Source organism: Dunckerocampus dactyliophorus, chromosome 2 (assembly GCF_027744805.1).
Source record: "Dunckerocampus dactyliophorus isolate RoL2022-P2 chromosome 2, RoL_Ddac_1.1, whole genome shotgun sequence".
In the NCBI taxonomy this organism is placed as follows: domain Eukaryota; kingdom Metazoa; phylum Chordata; class Actinopteri; order Syngnathiformes; family Syngnathidae; genus Dunckerocampus; species Dunckerocampus dactyliophorus.
The window spans coordinates 6,481,935-6,498,129 of NC_072820.1; the positions used below are offsets into that span (position 1 = coordinate 6,481,935).

General features: G+C 40.6%; 1 protein-coding gene across 1 annotated transcript; it reads right to left on the reverse strand.

The window, feature by feature from the left end:
- Positions 1–116: 116 nt before the first annotated feature.
- serbp1b (SERPINE1 mRNA binding protein 1b) lies at positions 117–15,820 on the reverse strand. The gene is made up of 9 exons (XM_054761691.1): positions 15,441–15,820; positions 14,749–14,923; positions 14,510–14,650; positions 14,351–14,422; positions 8,638–8,712; positions 8,259–8,436; positions 3,894–3,959; positions 3,585–3,770; positions 117–1,739 (listed from the first exon to the last, which is right to left on the reverse strand). Exons 1-9 carry the CDS (start codon positions 15,694–15,696, stop codon positions 1,680–1,682), a joined length of 1,209 nt encoding a protein of 402 aa, XP_054617666.1. The 5' UTR covers positions 15,697–15,820; the 3' UTR covers positions 117–1,679.
- Positions 15,821–16,195: the final 375 nt, after the last annotated feature.

Here is a 16,195-nt window from a genome sequence, read left to right on the forward strand (position 1 = left end):
TAACACAGCAGTGTCGTATTATTAAAATATAAATTACCCCCCAAAAATGTACTGCCTTATTTTGGTAAACGACGAGGAGTGGACTTGTACTCATTTCAAACAATACCACAGCCATCTGAGAGTACAGCTAACACCTCTAAAGCAATTTATTAGAACAGGGATGTTTGCAGAAAGTTTTAACGTCATGTGGCTCAAACAGTCCTACGAGGAAAAAAAACCCCAACAAAAAACAACTGCTTCAACCATCTGTGCCAGCGCATCACCAGCAAGTCTTTGCAGAGCACAGCATTTAAAGCTTTAAAAGTACTCTCAACTTTGCTACAGTTTTACTCCCTCCCCTCAACCCACTTCATTAAAATAGGACGCTCGCTGAGGATGCTGACACAGGTGGCTCAACATGAGTTTACATTACATTCTGTAGCTCTTGATTGTTCCACAATGACGGCCGACATTTCTTTCAGACACATTATGCGGTAGCGCTGCTGCATTCATCAAAAAATTCAACATAAAAATACACAGCAAATATGGTCTACAGAGATGAGTCGGGAGCTGATGAAGTGCTGCATTGGAGATGGGGTGGACATTACAGAAACTCCCAAGATATGTCTGCAGTCTCGCATCTTCCACAATGACATCTCAAAAGATATTTTAAATTACGGTAGGTAGGGACTTGCTGTCAGAATACTGTACTTACTTTCTAAAGTAACTAGCTGTCACAGTTCCGCATTCACTCGCACACATTTCCACACACACACACACACACACACCTGCGCGCACACACACAAACACATCCTCAGCAAAACAAAACATTTCCTCAGTGGTCCTGAAGTTACAAGTAGTCTGTATGAGCTAAAAAGGACCAGCCTAAAGATACACACCCTGCAAACAACAGGCGGCACACCTGAATCAGGGGATACAAAGCATTACTATCCACTGGTCCACCAAAAAAAGGCAAACTATGAAAAAAAAGAAAAGGAAAAGAGGCATTTACTTTCACTGCACAACAAGCAGAAAAATACCAAGCTTTTTTTTTTTTTTTTTTTTTTTTTTTTTAAAGTCGGATGTCGCTTATGCCTGGTTACCCATTCTCATTTTGTGCCTCTCAAATAGAGATGGGCTAAGTCAGGATAATTACACTTTTAAAATGTATGTAAAGTCATACGTTAGATATCGAAAACATGTTTCATATGTAGTGTAGCGCTACCACATCAGTGTGTATTTCACAGGGGGGGCAGGGGTGGCTGGGGAAGAAAAGCACTCCAGTTGAGTCTTCTAGGACCCCGTAATACTGAGCTGAAAGCTGTCAGAAGAGATGCACCTGAAAGCTAAAAATTGCAGGAAATGCATAATTTCAAGCAGCACAAATGCAATGAATTATGCATCATCTTTGAAATAAATGAATGAAAACATCCCTGCTTTCATGTTTCAAAATACAAAAACGTCAGTGTAACAAGAGGTCCTTTTCCCACCTTTTTTTGTCTTTTGTTCTTCTTTAAAACAGGTAAAATTTGAGTCCTCTGGTGGCGCAAGTGGTATGGGATGACTGTCCTTTTCTGTCGTTAAAATCTTTTTTTGTTTTTGGATTTCTTATATATTTGAGAATGAATGTATTAAGCATGCAGGCCTCGTGGAGGAGGGGCGGAGGGGCTCGGGGCAGGCTGGTGGTGGCAAAGGAGCCTTCAGGCCAGGGCGGGGAAGGCCTCGGGGTCATCCACGTTGGGGACCGACACGCCACCTGCCTGGTGGAAAAACAGAAGAAACTAATTTAAGATCACTTTTTGGTAAATCCACAAATCAGAGCTAAAATTGATGTAAAAATGTGCTACGCAGAAAAATTGGCTATTTCCCCTATTGGGGATTAATAATCTATCTACTTCGAAGTAGACCTCTACTATGGCAAAGCTCCTGTAGGCAACATTGTTCTGCTTAATACAACACTGGAAGGGAACCAGAACACTGACATTAGCTGCTAAAATGTACATATTTACTGGCGACCAGTCCAGGGTGCACCCCGCCTGTCGCCCGAAGCCAGCTGGGATAAGCTCCAGCATACCCATGAGGAGAAGCAGCATAGAAAATGGATGGATGGATGGATTTACATATTTAAAAAAATAAAATAATTTTCTTAATTAAAAAAAATTACAAATTTTATATATATATATATATATATATATATATATATTTTTTTTAAAAAGGATTAATTTCCCCAATTAAACAAACAAACAAAAATTCTGTGAAATGCCCACCTGTAGTATAGTGTAAACCAAGTGTGCGCAACTTCACCCTTTTTTTTTTTTTTTTAAATAAATAATAAGATAAAAATAATTCAGCCTTTGTCTTGAACAATGTTCGGAAATGTTCTTCTCATAATATAATGACTTTATTCTCATAATATTAAACATTTTCCCTACTGTAATTTTCAAAAAATGACATCTTTATTTTGTTTTAACATCAAAAAAGAAAAAGTATTTTTTCTTACATATTTCAACTCTAGGCTAGTAAAGTGACATTATTTTTCCTCATAAAATTCCTAGTTCGTTCTCGTAAAATTGCAACTTTTTTTCTTGTGAGAATACGACTTTTTCTCTTAATATTTTTACTTTATTCTCGGAAAATTACAGCTGTTTTTCTGCTGCTGTTTTGTTTACAAATTTTTCAACTACTTTCTTCTTGTATATTCTCTTCTCGTAATTATGACTTTATCCCATAATATTTAGACTTTCTTATATATATATATATATATATATATATATATATATATATATATATATAAAAATAACTTTTTCTGCAACTTAATTTTCCAAAAATTACAACTTTGTTATTTTGTTTTTTTTGTCCTAATATTACGACTTTAAAGAAATAACATCTTTTTTAATACTTACTTTACTACTAAACTTTATGGTAGTAAAATGATATTACTTCACCTCATAATATTACCACGTTATACTCGTAAAATTTTAAACTTTTCCTTGTTAGATTACAACTTTTTTCTCTTAATATTTTTACTTTATTCTTGTAAAATTACTGTTAAGGTTTCAAATTTTTCAAGTGTTCTTGTTAAATTCTATTTTTTAAAATGCGCCGCGGGCCACGAATGGCCCCCTGGCCGCACTTTAAGACACCCCTGATGTAAATCTTTCACAGTGACCTTCCATTTCACATTCTTCTGATGATTGTAGTTATTTTTGTACTGTTTTAATAACAAACAAACACAAAAAATAGATAAAATCTATGTGTGAAGAGAAACAACATTTAAATCGGGTAAACTGAATAAATTAATAAGAAATATATATGACAAAAAATAGATCACAACTGCCCTTTAATTTCTAGATAATACTATTAAAATGTAGTACTTCCTTTAAAGATTACACTCCAGTACCTATTGAGGAAACATTTTCAAATAATTCACACCACTGAGGAGTATTTCCAGCACATACGGACACGAGGAGGGTGTTTTTCTGGTCAGTGGGCCTCTTTCTGTGCTCCACAGCAGCTTTTCCATGTCAGTGCTTTTAGGTTTAGGCCGTGTTCATTGTCATTCCACTAGTGTGAGCACATTTGAGCCTTTTGTATTCGCCAGTTACCTTTTCAGAGCGCCCTCCGCCACGTGCCGGCCTGCTGCCTCCCCCGCCGCGGCCTCCCCTGCCCCCACGAGAGCCCCCACGTCCACGACCGGGGCGGCCGAGGTCTCCGAAGTTGATCTCCAGCTGGGATGTGATGTCATTGGCCGGTTTGCGAAAGTGGTGGTCGGCGGATTCGTCAGCGTTGCCCTACACAGAAAGGGATAACAAATAGAATGCATCATGTAACATTTTAACGGAGAAAGTCCCATCACCAGGACAAAGCCATACTGTCAATGGGTACATATTTGACCAATGAGAGGCTGCGGGCACCTTGTGGAACAGAGGTTGTGGGTCTACTTCCGTCTCCGTGGCATCAATCAAAGCTCCGACAGGCCTCTGGAAATGAAAGACAGGAAATTTTTCTTTTTCTTCCCCCCAAAATACAATGTGAAGTCTATTCAAGTTCAATGCACAACGGGATCGCGTATTGTGGGTCACCCTATCGAAGGTGAGTGAGTGATCATGAAATATGAGGAGAAAATTAAGAAATGACGAAAAGAATACAGTCCATCTCCGCTTTCGGCAAAAATCTCTGAATAACTGAGACGCTCGTATGAAGGTTTTATATTTGACACAATCCTGGGCCAAACCAGCATCTCCCATGTAACACACATAGAACACACAATGCAACTGCACAAAAAACAAACGCTTATACACTAATCTACATGGAAAACAATACTGTTTTATAGGGATGCACAACATTTTTTTTTCAAGCTTCCGCAGATACTGATGACTTCGTGCTTCTCAAGACCGATATCAATAACCAAAGACTTATTTATACCTATTATTTTTTTTAAATGTAGCTTTAACTGTAGTTTCCATCCAGCGCCATCATTTCCATGACGAAACCACAAATCGCTTTAGCCCTCGGGTCGTCGATGGCAAACTTTGTGCACTTTTTTCAGCTTCTTCAGCAGCGCAGGCGTCTTCGTAGGCTTACAAAACACCCTTGTAGCAAATCTGGGGTTTCAGGTGGCTGATAAGGTTTGATCTGTTGAAACTTGAGGTTTTTCCACCTCGTTGAGGAACGTTTGCCGAACATTTGGTGCAAATGGCACGCAAAATGTCTTCCACTGAAACGGTGAAGAAGTCCCACACGACTGACCACGTTTGTTTACAGCAGTGCTTCTCAGGTGCTTGAGAGGCAGGGAGGACTTTCAATATTAGTGCAGCCCTGCCAACATCTATGAATTTGTCGTACACAGCATGCAATTTGACTCTTGAATACGCTTGTATGCGTCACTGCTCCCCATTTTGTTGCATTTTGCTGGTTTCAGTTTCAAATCAGTCTGTACAATACAGATAAATAAATAGATGATCAGTTTCTCAATAGTACTTCAAATCGAGGGCACGTGAAAACATTTCTGTCCCCCAGCGGGAGGCGTAACAGAAAACAATTGAGAACCACTGGTTTACAGTATAGGCTGACTACAGCACGCACAGGTGAGAGAAAAGGAGTGCGTGATTTGTGCTCCCTAGCTCACCTAGAGCACAGTACGGGTAATCTTGGCTCATTGGAGCGTTTTATCAGATTTATTGGTATGATGTCAGAGTTCCTCATATCGGCTTGAGAATTATTTATCGTGCACCCCTACTATTTTATACGAACGTATAACCCGCAAGACATGCTGGGTAACTTCTTGTTAGGGAAGTGTGCACATGCGCTTCCCAGCATGCTTTGCCTTGTCAAGATAATTCATTGCAAATAGACAACACCTCCTCATGCAAGTGGAAGTTTGCTCCCGACTACTCTCTGTGCTTTACCAGTGTAGGGCACATGATAGAGATGGCCTAATTATGGAGATTATAAGCACAAAATGGAAGGTTATATTATATTTTGATTTAAAAAAAAAACTGCAAACATGCAGGGTCGCAAATGCTGTATAGCTATATGCGGGGATATTCTGAAACGCAATTTTTTAAATGGCTTTCTCTCTGCCCGCGCCAATGTTACCACTAACTTCTGTGGATGATATTATCATTACATGTGTCTGTGTGGTTCAGATCACTTTGCATTCATGTTCTGTGGAGAACTGCATTTAAATATACCCACTTTAAATAACAGTAACTGTTTTGCTTTGTTACACACCTCTTGTCTCTTTTTCTTTTATTATCGAGAGCAACCATCACCAAATGGCAGACCTCGGACCCAATGATGGCCCTGGACCCGTGACCAATTAAAGTGAATGGGAAATATAATAATAACCCATAATAGGGATGTCCCGGTCCGACCTCGGCTGCCAATCCGCTGTATTTGCAAACAGCAGATAATATCGGCTTCCGCCACGAGATCGGGCCGGTCCGGTTGTCGTATCACGTTCGTAACTCTGAGCCACACTCCAACATGGTAGGTGCAGTAAAGCGCCTCAAAGCTGGTTGCCACTTGAGTCCCGCCACCCGCAAGAAGAAGAAAACGCAACACCACCACATGTAGACATGTCCGTGGTGTACCGTGGTGAAGTTAGTTTCACGTTGGACATTGAACATTCGGCTCCGTAGCTACAGCGGTAGTTCCCTCTCACTGTGCCTGGACTGCTGCGTCATTGTGTAGGGACCTCGTACGGGAAGTGCTGCTCTGGTTGTTGGTTGTTTATATTAGGGACCGTCAATAAATGACTACTATGCTGAAGTGAGTTTGTTAAAAAAAAAAAAAAAAGGTCATATATTCTAAATCACACCACAGATTGATCTACAACCATGCCAAATGATCAGTCCTATCCTAAAAGTATTTTGCATGCCCATTTTTTCCAATTTTATCTTTTACTGGAAGGACTTTCATTGGATTAGGGACCTGCCTCACAGAGGTTTGTTACAAAAGCCAAACAATATTTTTGGTCACTCTGTGTACTAAAGTACATTCAGCAAAACTTTGGTTGCATTATTTTTAATGCTTTGAAGAGCTATTTTCATAACCATATTCAATTCCACAAATTCATGAACACTTCATGGAGAAAAACCAACATTTAAAAGTGAATGGACGAACCAATATGCGAGAGCGCGGAAAATAACTGCACTTAGACCCCAGTATGAAAAATCTACGGGAGCCATAGCACATTCATTTACGGCACAGCAACATGCAAATGAGTGTTCACTAGGACTGTATGGATATTGGAGCAAAACAAAACATCTTTCACTGACGGAAGAGTTGTGAAGGAGTGCTTCTGCTGCAGTGATCTTACACAAAGGTAAAAAAAGAGGAATTGTGTGACAAATTCAGGCAAATCCCAATATCAGCTACAACAATAACAAGAAAATGTGAAACTCTAAGAGAGTGTACTGTTGCAGCTTTTCTGTTAAAGACACACTTATTAAATTGTTATTATTTAATATTACTTTTATCAGAGGAACCGGTGCAGTTTTATTTAACTTAAAAATAAGCCTCTTGTGTTCATTCATTGTTTGTACAGTCCATCTTTTTGTTTATTTGAAATTTGGTCCTGTTTTCTTTTGAATGCAATTTAGGTGCCAAAGTAATTGTGTTGTAGGGTAATGTGCAGGGTTTCATTACATTTGATATTAGGGATGTCCCGATTTACATTTTTTGGCTTCCGATCCGATCTTTTTTATAGTCTTGCTTTTTTTTTAACAATAAGCTTTTGTTACATGAATTTGCTGAAGGGAATATGGTTATGAAAATGGCTCTTCAAAGCATGAAAAATAATGTAACTAAAGTAAACTAAAGTATTGCTGAATTTACTTTTTTGTTACACAGCATGACCAACAATATTGTTTGGCTTTTGTAACAAACCTCTGTGAGTCAGGTCCCTAATCCAATTAAAAAAGTCTATCCAATAAAGAATAATATTGGAAAAAATGGGCAATCATTTGAGATGGTTATAGATCAATTTGTGGTGTGATTTAGAATATATGACATTTTTTTTAACAAACTCGCATCAGCATAATAGTAATTTATGACGGCCCCTAGTATAAACAACCAGCGGTTTGAGCAACACTTCCCATGCGAGCATTGGCTGAGCCAGAAATTTTTCATTGGGGTGGCCAAGGTGACACCATTACTCATATAGGGGTGGCAATGAGTTGATACCTGAAATGTCTAGATGGCCACTGGGGTGGGCACGGCCACCACGTAGCTCCGCCACTGCGTGCGAGCTCCCTGCACAATGACACAGCAGTCCGGGCACAGTGAGGGGGAACTACCGCTGTAGCTACAGAGCCGAATATCCGATGTCCAATGTGAAATTAACTTCACCACAGTACACCACGGACATGTCTGCATGGTGGTGTTGCGTTTTCTTCTTCCTGTGGGTGGAAGGAGTCGAGTGGCAACTGGCTTTGAAGCGGATTCCTGCACCTGCCATGCTGGAGTGTGGCTCAGAGTTCCGAACGTGACAATTGTTTGATGCAATTTAAGGCAAATTAGGTTCGGACCATCACTGTGAAAAAATGTGCATAACCGGACCTTACTCAATTTTAATTGAAGACCCCTGATCTAGAAATTTGGCAACCTTAAAACATCGCTAATCAATTTATAATTCTACAAACACAGCAGTTGAAAAAAGGGTCACATAACACAGTATACACTGTATGTTGATATAGTTGGTTATTCTGGTAGTAATTTGAAGGATCATGTGCAATTAACTATTTCAAGACCCTGAGCAGTACACCCATACTCACATCTTCACTCTTGGACTTGTGCAGCACATATCCCTTCTTCCACTGGCTATCGGCGCCCTCGTTTGCCTTTCGAATGTTGAACTCCACCTTGGTGCGCTCCTTGTCCTGCATGGCCTTCCACTCGTCCAGCGTCATCTCTCGGGGGCCTTCATTTTTAACTTCTTCGACCTCGTTCTCCCTGCGGAGCCAGGACGCAACACCGCAGGAGGTTAGACCACAGACCTGTCCATCCTCTTACATTTTGTAAATGCTCCCTAATCTCGAAGGCCAGAAGTACATGAACATCAGTGGTCGTAGAGATGCCTGGTGTGTAAGGACACGGTGACCTCCCCGGTCGATAAGAGGGTAATTTACCCTTACACAGAAAGTGAACACTCACTTGTTCTCAGAGCCGGCAGGTGCAGTTTCCTCTCCCTCTGGGGTTGCCTCAGCAGGAGGAGTCTGTTCAGCCTCGCTAAAGACACACATGCATCGATTAGAGCCTTACTATCTTTATGGGAAGTTAGTACACGGCAATGTTTCAACTTAGCTTTACACTTCAGGGCTTGTGCTTTGATAGCAGTTTCAGTGTCAGCTACGCAAATAATTACAGTATAATAATTATATTAAAGTTGCGAGCAGCGCTGAACGGGCCCTCACACCCCCATGCGAGTCGGAGAGCATGCGCATTCCATTTCATGTCGCCACTGGGTTGCACAGAGATGAATTCAGGAAGTGACCTACCGTATGTATAGCTTCAATGTGTCATCTTAATCATATGTACCAGTTATGATGAAGATCTGACCTTGTGGAGCTGAGTTATTAAAGTTTACTATTTAGTGGCGAATTGTCGAATTGATCATCAAAGTTTGTTGCCATGCCCCTCCCACATCTTATGGAACAGCCTAAAATCCTTTGCAATATACTGTACATAATCGCCCGTCTGGCTAGTATCCGTGATTTTCATTTGGGCTCATTTGGTCAAAGTACCTAGGACTAGTTTGTTGAAATACAACCCCTGGTTTTCACCTAAAATTGCAGTCAGAAACCAAAATGACTGATTTAGTGTTTGTTTTCGAACATGGGTTCTTCAGACATTTTTGTGACATCACAACAGTATTTCGTGATGAGCTGTGCAACTGCTGGCAGGGCCTTTTTTTTCCTTCAAAATTTAAAGGGGGCGCTACTGAATTGGTGGTTCGTGTTACCGACGCCTGAAATGTCAAATTTTTTGTTGAACCTGCTCCGCATGCAAATTTTGGTGAATTTTCCTGCATGTTAAGGCCCCCAAAAATGAAAGAGAAGTCATAGAATATATATATATATATATATATATATATATATATATATATATATATATAAAACAATAATGAACACAGCAGTTTCAAGAGGGCCTTTGCACGTCGGTGCTTGGGCCCTAGTATTTGTGTGAATAATATAGTAGCATTACATCAAACCAGCACACAGCGTAATCTGCCATTTAAACAGGAGAAACGTGACAAGGAGCAATCCTGCGTACTGACATTATCCGTAACCAAGAAAGACAGAAAGCTTTAAATTCTCTCTTTTGCAATTTGCAGTATATATTCAAATTGTACATTTGTGTACAAAAATAATAGATAAACGTAAAACAGAACTTAAAAAAGTAGCATAGCACCCGGAAGAGCTGTTAAAAAGTGGAAAATATGTTTTGGCCTATATTGTGGAGAGTCACTTTCTGCAATCTGACAAGAATGAAGCCGCAGATGGCGATGAATGGCTTTTGCTCTGCCACAAAAGCAGAAGACAGGGATCTGTCAAAGTCTTTGTGCGACACAACATCATAAATTGTAGGAGTGTCACATTTTCGATGTATTGTTTGTTAAAAGTTATTACTAAAATATGGCCGCTATAAACTTCTTTCATTGTTCCTCCTATGTGAGTCGAGGCACCGGTTTACATGTCATCCAGGGGTGCTCCTCCCTCAACAGGTTGAACATTGGGCCGAAGTCACAGACGAAGAAAAAGCAAACGGTGGTTAAATTATGCTGCAAAATATAAAGTATGACAGGGTTTTCGCTACATGTAATTGATCGCGGCGGTGCGCCACTACAAAATAAAAGCCGCCACACCTTAAAAATGTGTGTTGTTTTTTTTTTTAACTTGAAAACAATTTTAAGTAATATATTTTATGAATTACCGCACGGTGGGCTAGTGGTTAGGATGTTAGCCACACAGTCAGGAGATCGGGAAGATCTGGGTTCAAATCTCCATTGGGAGTTTGCATGTTCTCCCTGTGCGTGTGTGGGGTTTTCCGGGTACTCCGGTTTCCTCCCACATTCCAAACACATGCATGTTAGGTTAATTGGTGACTCTAAATTGTCCATAGGCATGAATGTGAGTGTGAATGGTTGTTTGTTTATATGTGCCCTGCGATTGACTGGCGACCAGTCCAGGGTGTACCCCGCCTCTCGCCCAAAGTCGGCCACGACCCTAGTGAGGATAAGCGGCAGAGAAGATGGATGGATTGTATGAATTAGGCCTGGGCGATAAACTAAAAATTTACCGTTACCGAAATTTACCACGATAACCAACGTCATTTTGCCCATGTCGGTAAATTCGCTGTTTTAATAAAAAAAGAATATAAAAGTATTTTCGTCTGTTTTGACTGTGTGTGCTGGTATGCTATGTTCACTCCCCTTTAAGACGAGGTACAGTGTGTGTAGTCATGTGACTCCACCCATCCAGCACGAACAAGAAGAGAAACAGACGAAGAGACGAACGGCTGATGGTTCAAATGAAGAAGCGGCTGTACAGTGCCAGCATTTCACTCGCATGTGCGCCTAGAAATAGACTGTGCGAGTAGAAAAATAAAAAGGGAGCACATGCGCGACTATGTTTTTCAACCCTTTCATTCACATTTTGCTCCTGAAATAATCCATACAAAGTGAATCAAACTAGGGTAACATTTTGGTGCATCTGTATATAAATCTACAAGTCTCCAACAACTTTTCTCGGTTAACATCCGCAACTGGCATTGACGTGTGATGACATCTCAGCCGTACAAGCTGCACTCGCTGACGTAGCTAACTAGCTACGTTATCAGTTGGATACTGGAGTGCTGCGGGAAAGATGACTGCTCTCTGTGACATACTATAGTGCTTTCCCACTCATGCGCTAAAAATACTTTGTTTTCCTGTTTGTATGCTGCTCCAAATGATACTAAAAACTAATAACACAAATACTTTAAATATAGGGATTTTTAAAGCCTTTAAAAAACAAAAAACACGCACATCATGGCCAATTATGCAAAATTGACAATTCACAAATATAGAACAAGAAAATAAAAACATTATAAAAGCGTCTATAGGATTGGTTTCCCGTTGGCGTTAGCGGTTTTTAAGGATGCCATGCTTTATTTGATGTCACTAATAGATGGTCATATGGCTACAAGAATATGTGAAATTCTCTTTTCATTCTATAAATGATCATTTTGATGATGGTTATCTATCCAGTTTCTAAAGCCAACACGGCACACACATATCGGCAAATAACATGACAATGGAATGTCTACAATTGAATAGAATTGTTAGAAAAATGAGAAAGTCACTATATTTATAAATGGTATTATTATTATTGGAATATATTACCTGACATGGTTGTGGTAGGTTGATGTGAAAGCCGTTCTTCTTATGCAGTGTGATAAGTGCATGAGATGTGATGTCAGTCATGTTATGTGGCTGTGTGTGTAGCTTAGCACATGTATGTACAGGATGTAGTATGCCAGGGTATGTACGATACATTCATATTTGGGGACCGCAGTCCCATGGAGATTTATTTTGGATTCCACAAAGATGATGTTGAGGAAAAGTGAGTATTGAAAACTGCCGTAACCACCCAAAGCACATTATGTAAATGGAGCATTGTTGGCGCTTTTTGGAGGTTTTTTTCAGAAGGCTTTATAGGCGGAATAGGTGCCTTCCATTACATTCATTATATTGCCAGTTGATCAATAAATCAACAAAAAGCAGTTAATTTCAATTTCCTGCAATTATTTTCAGATGGCAAAGATATATAGTGGTCGGGGATTTATCGTGCATTTACCATTATCAAGGTAAAAATTCCCAATTTATCGTGATATTGATTTGAGGTCATGTCGCCCAGCCCTAGTATGAATTGATATATAGCTTATTATTTACGAAGATATTGACCACAATTACTTTGAAAACAATTTTTAAATATCAGAAAAACGTTTCACTGCGCTTTATTTTGATAAGCATGCACCGGAATCGCCTGTCTGTCTTGCTGGCACTTGCGCATGTGATCAGATACGTGACACTTTATTTCTTATTATCGGGAGAATGAACAATAGCCCATAAAATGTTTAGTCTAATGACGTCACCTTGTCACATGCTAAGACTATCTATGCCGGCGTGTGGGATCGCTCACAGTTCAATCTCATTGCACTTTCTGGCATTTTTGTTTACATGCCTGGCTGGTGGCATCTAGCTAGCTCGGAACTACAAGTGGCTATTACGTTCATGGGATACAACAATCATCGATCATCATCACAACTTACTTTTTTAAAGTGCCACTTAACAATCTTGCTCTCTTGTTATCATTATAATACTTATGGCTTGTCTCCAAAACACTAGTTGTGTGTCTTAAGTTGTGCAACAGCTTTAGACAGTGACTATCACAGGGGTCTCCATAGCTACCCAGCTGATGTTGAGTAGTTCACCAGATAATATTTGCTTCACCTATTAGTATTTGCATAAGTGTTCTACTCAAACATGACACCTGTATTTAATGACAAATGAGCACACTGAGTGATGTGCTTTGTAAATAAAGTGCCATTTAAATGTTGGCAGTGCTCTCAGCAACTTTGCCATTAAATTAACAGTTTTGCTATGTTCTGCTAGTTGTTGAAAAAAGTTAAATAAGTTAATACATAAGTCCTAAAAATTGCTATTTGTCGTTTAAAAAAAAAAAATTGCAGACGCACCAGCGACACAACACAGTGGCAGCAGTCCGCCCTCCCATGCAGCCCACAACCACAGCTTCAAAAATCTGAGGGGAAACCCTGTATGACAATTTTTCTTTTTTTGTTTGTTTTTGGTTCTCCCCTATAAACAAACATACAGTCGTCCCTCGTGGTTGGATATGGCCTATTACTTAAAAAAAAGAAAATGTATCATGTTACATTTTTCTTGCCTCAATGAAGCATTTTCAGGTATAAAAATGGATAAACTAACTAAACTATAAATATAACGCATGAAATCAATATGCAGTTTTCTACACTGGTCATTAGGTGTCAGGAGGTGAAACACAATAGTGCCAAACTGGCTTTTATTGCAGGTTTGAATTATCTCACAACAGCCACAATAATAATAATAATAATAATAATAATAATAATAATAATGATAATAATAATAATAATAATAACATAACAATCATAAAAATAACACAAGCTACTGTTGCGACCGTAATCCAGCTAAAACTCAACTCTGAACCCCAGACGTCACTTCCTGTCCACACATCCGAAACACATTTATTGCAACACATGTATTTATGTCTTTAATGGCTTATTCTAATTATATTGACTATATTGGGGAACATGAGTGTAAAGGTGACTATATAAGAGATTTGTCATCGCAATTAGTTTATATAATGGTTAAATAAAGGTTAATTTAAAGAAAATAAATATGACTGCTACTGTATTTCATCTCTACAGAGCTCTAATAATGTAAAACCCCGTATTTAGACCGTCATAAACAGGTTTTCTATGCTTCAACTACGAAAATATTCCATTTATAAAGAAGGAATCCTACTTTTCAGAAATTATAATTATCACGGTCGGGTCTGGAACTAATTAACCGCAGTAAATGAGGGATTACTGTCTATAACGTAGGTTGTGAAGAGCAATATATTGACAATCGCAGTATCGCCATATCACAATATTATTGGGATTGTTTTGCGTATCGTATCATGAGGTATCCTGAGATTTCCAGCCCTGATAAATTGTAATAAAAAGGTCAAAAAAATAGTTGTTGTTTATCAATCTATATTGTAACTGGATACTTCCTGATTCATGGAGAATGACGTAAGCTTTAAAGATTTGAGAATTTGCTCACCTGGCTTCCTCCTTCACATTGCCCCAGTTGTGCGAGCCGCTGCCACCACGCTTATCCTCATTTTTCTGATTCCTGGAGCAAACCCGAACACAAGTCAAATAATGCGCATCACACACACAGTACACTGCATTTGTGTTTTATTGGGGCAAAAAAACTCACGTCTTGTCACTGCTGCTGTGTCTGTCAAAGTCTCGTTTGCCACGGGAGTCAAAGCCGTCTCCTCTTCCCATGCCCCGTCCTCGTCCTCCTCGCCCACCTCGGCCACCACCACGCCCTCTTGGGGGTCGATCACCAGACGGCCTAAAAATGTGCAGCAACAAGAGAATCTCAACAGTGTTCTTGCACTGATATACTGTACTTAAAGTGGGATGAGTTGTTTGCAGCGACTCGCTACTCACTTGTCAGCAGAGAACTCTCCTTCTGGCTTTTCCTCCGCAGGCTTCTCAAAGCGGCGCTCACGAGGAGGTCTTCGGTCCGGCCTCTTGTCCCCTGGCCGCCCGTCACCTTGGCCCCCCTGGTGCTGTGAACCTTGGTGACCCTGCTGCTCTGGCCTTCGACCCACTCGCCGGATTCCTGTCAATCACAGTGGCAGGTGCACACTTGGTCTTTGAACTTCTGGGTATATGATACTGCTTTAAGTCCACAGCAGCAGCAGACATGCTGGCTGAAAGTCAGTCACAGTATGTGGTGTCAGCACTTTGAACAGAGCATCACCTCTATCCAGCTGTATTGTTACTACTTCTTTAACCTACAAAGAGTAATGTCAATAAACAACTCTTGCTAAAGTCAACAACAAATATGAATCCCTTGATGTGTTGGAGCATCACACATTCCAATAGGATGCTGCCGTTAGATTACAGTGACACACACTAGCTCACCAGCGTGCACCTGAGTGACAGCAACCTTCCGGAAAGGACTTCACCTCCGTGTGTCCTCTAACAAACAGACAAGGTCCATGTTGACCTCCCGCCGAGTGACGCTGTCCAGCAGGAGCTAGCAGTGCTAGCAGGAGCTACACATGACAGTTGAGCATCACACCAAAATAAACACGGACGCCCAGCGCGCACATTGTGAGAGTGTGTGTGTTTACCTTCTTTCTTCAGGGGCACTGGAGGCTGGGACTCCTCCTTCTTGTCCAGCAGTGGATTCTTCCTGTCCTTCTGTGACTCCTTCTTGGGCTGCTTGGCGGCTTGAGCCGCGGTCTTAGCGGAGCCAGCAGCGGCCCCCTCCTTCTTCTTATTTTCAGCCGCTTTTAGGATCTCGGACGGGTCGGACTCGTCGTCCGGTAACTGGTCGAACCGGTTGGTTACGACACAGCCGAAGCCTTCTTGCAGGTGCCCGGGCATGATGGCGCCCCTTCAGCTGGATTCACCTCCGATTCGACGAAGCGTGATGCGAACTATTCGCTGGATGCTGCCACAAGATGGCTGGGAGAGCGGCCCCTTCTCTTCCGGTGCGAGCAACATCCGGGACATGGTGAGGCTCGCACCAATCTGAGCACGAGCTGCCTGTAATGTTTTTATTGACATTATGTAATGACGCGCGCTGATGTCCTCAGAGAATAATCTGCTTTTTCATTTCTCAGAGAAACATTCCGTTATCCCTAAATACCATACTCACTATAACTTCAACCGAACTTTTAAAAAATGATAATTAAATGAATTGTACCTCTAGCAACTGCCCTTCCTGTTGCGGCACAGCATTGGCTATTATTTAAAAAAAAAAACACACACACACAAAAAAAACACGCTGAAAATGTAGCAGCAGCTGCTCCTGAGATTAGGTGGGATTTGGAAGTTTGTAAAAGGCAGCAATGCTATGGTCAGCAGGGAAATGCTGAGTAAC

Bases quoted from the DNA above. Each gene is read 5' to 3' on its own strand.
- serbp1b (XM_054761691.1), bottom strand. From the start codon at position 15,696: ATGCCCGGGCACCTGCAAGAAGGCTTCGGCTGTGTCGTAACCAACCGG. The intron at 8,437-8,637 runs GTGAGTGTTCAC...CTGGCTCCGCAG, and splicing joins CCTGCCGGCTCTGAGAACAA to GGAGAACGAGGTCGAAGAAG. The intron at 1,740-3,584 runs GTAACTGGCGAA...TTTTTCCACCAG, and splicing joins GCGGAGGGCGCTCTGAAAAG to GCAGGTGGCGTGTCGGTCCC.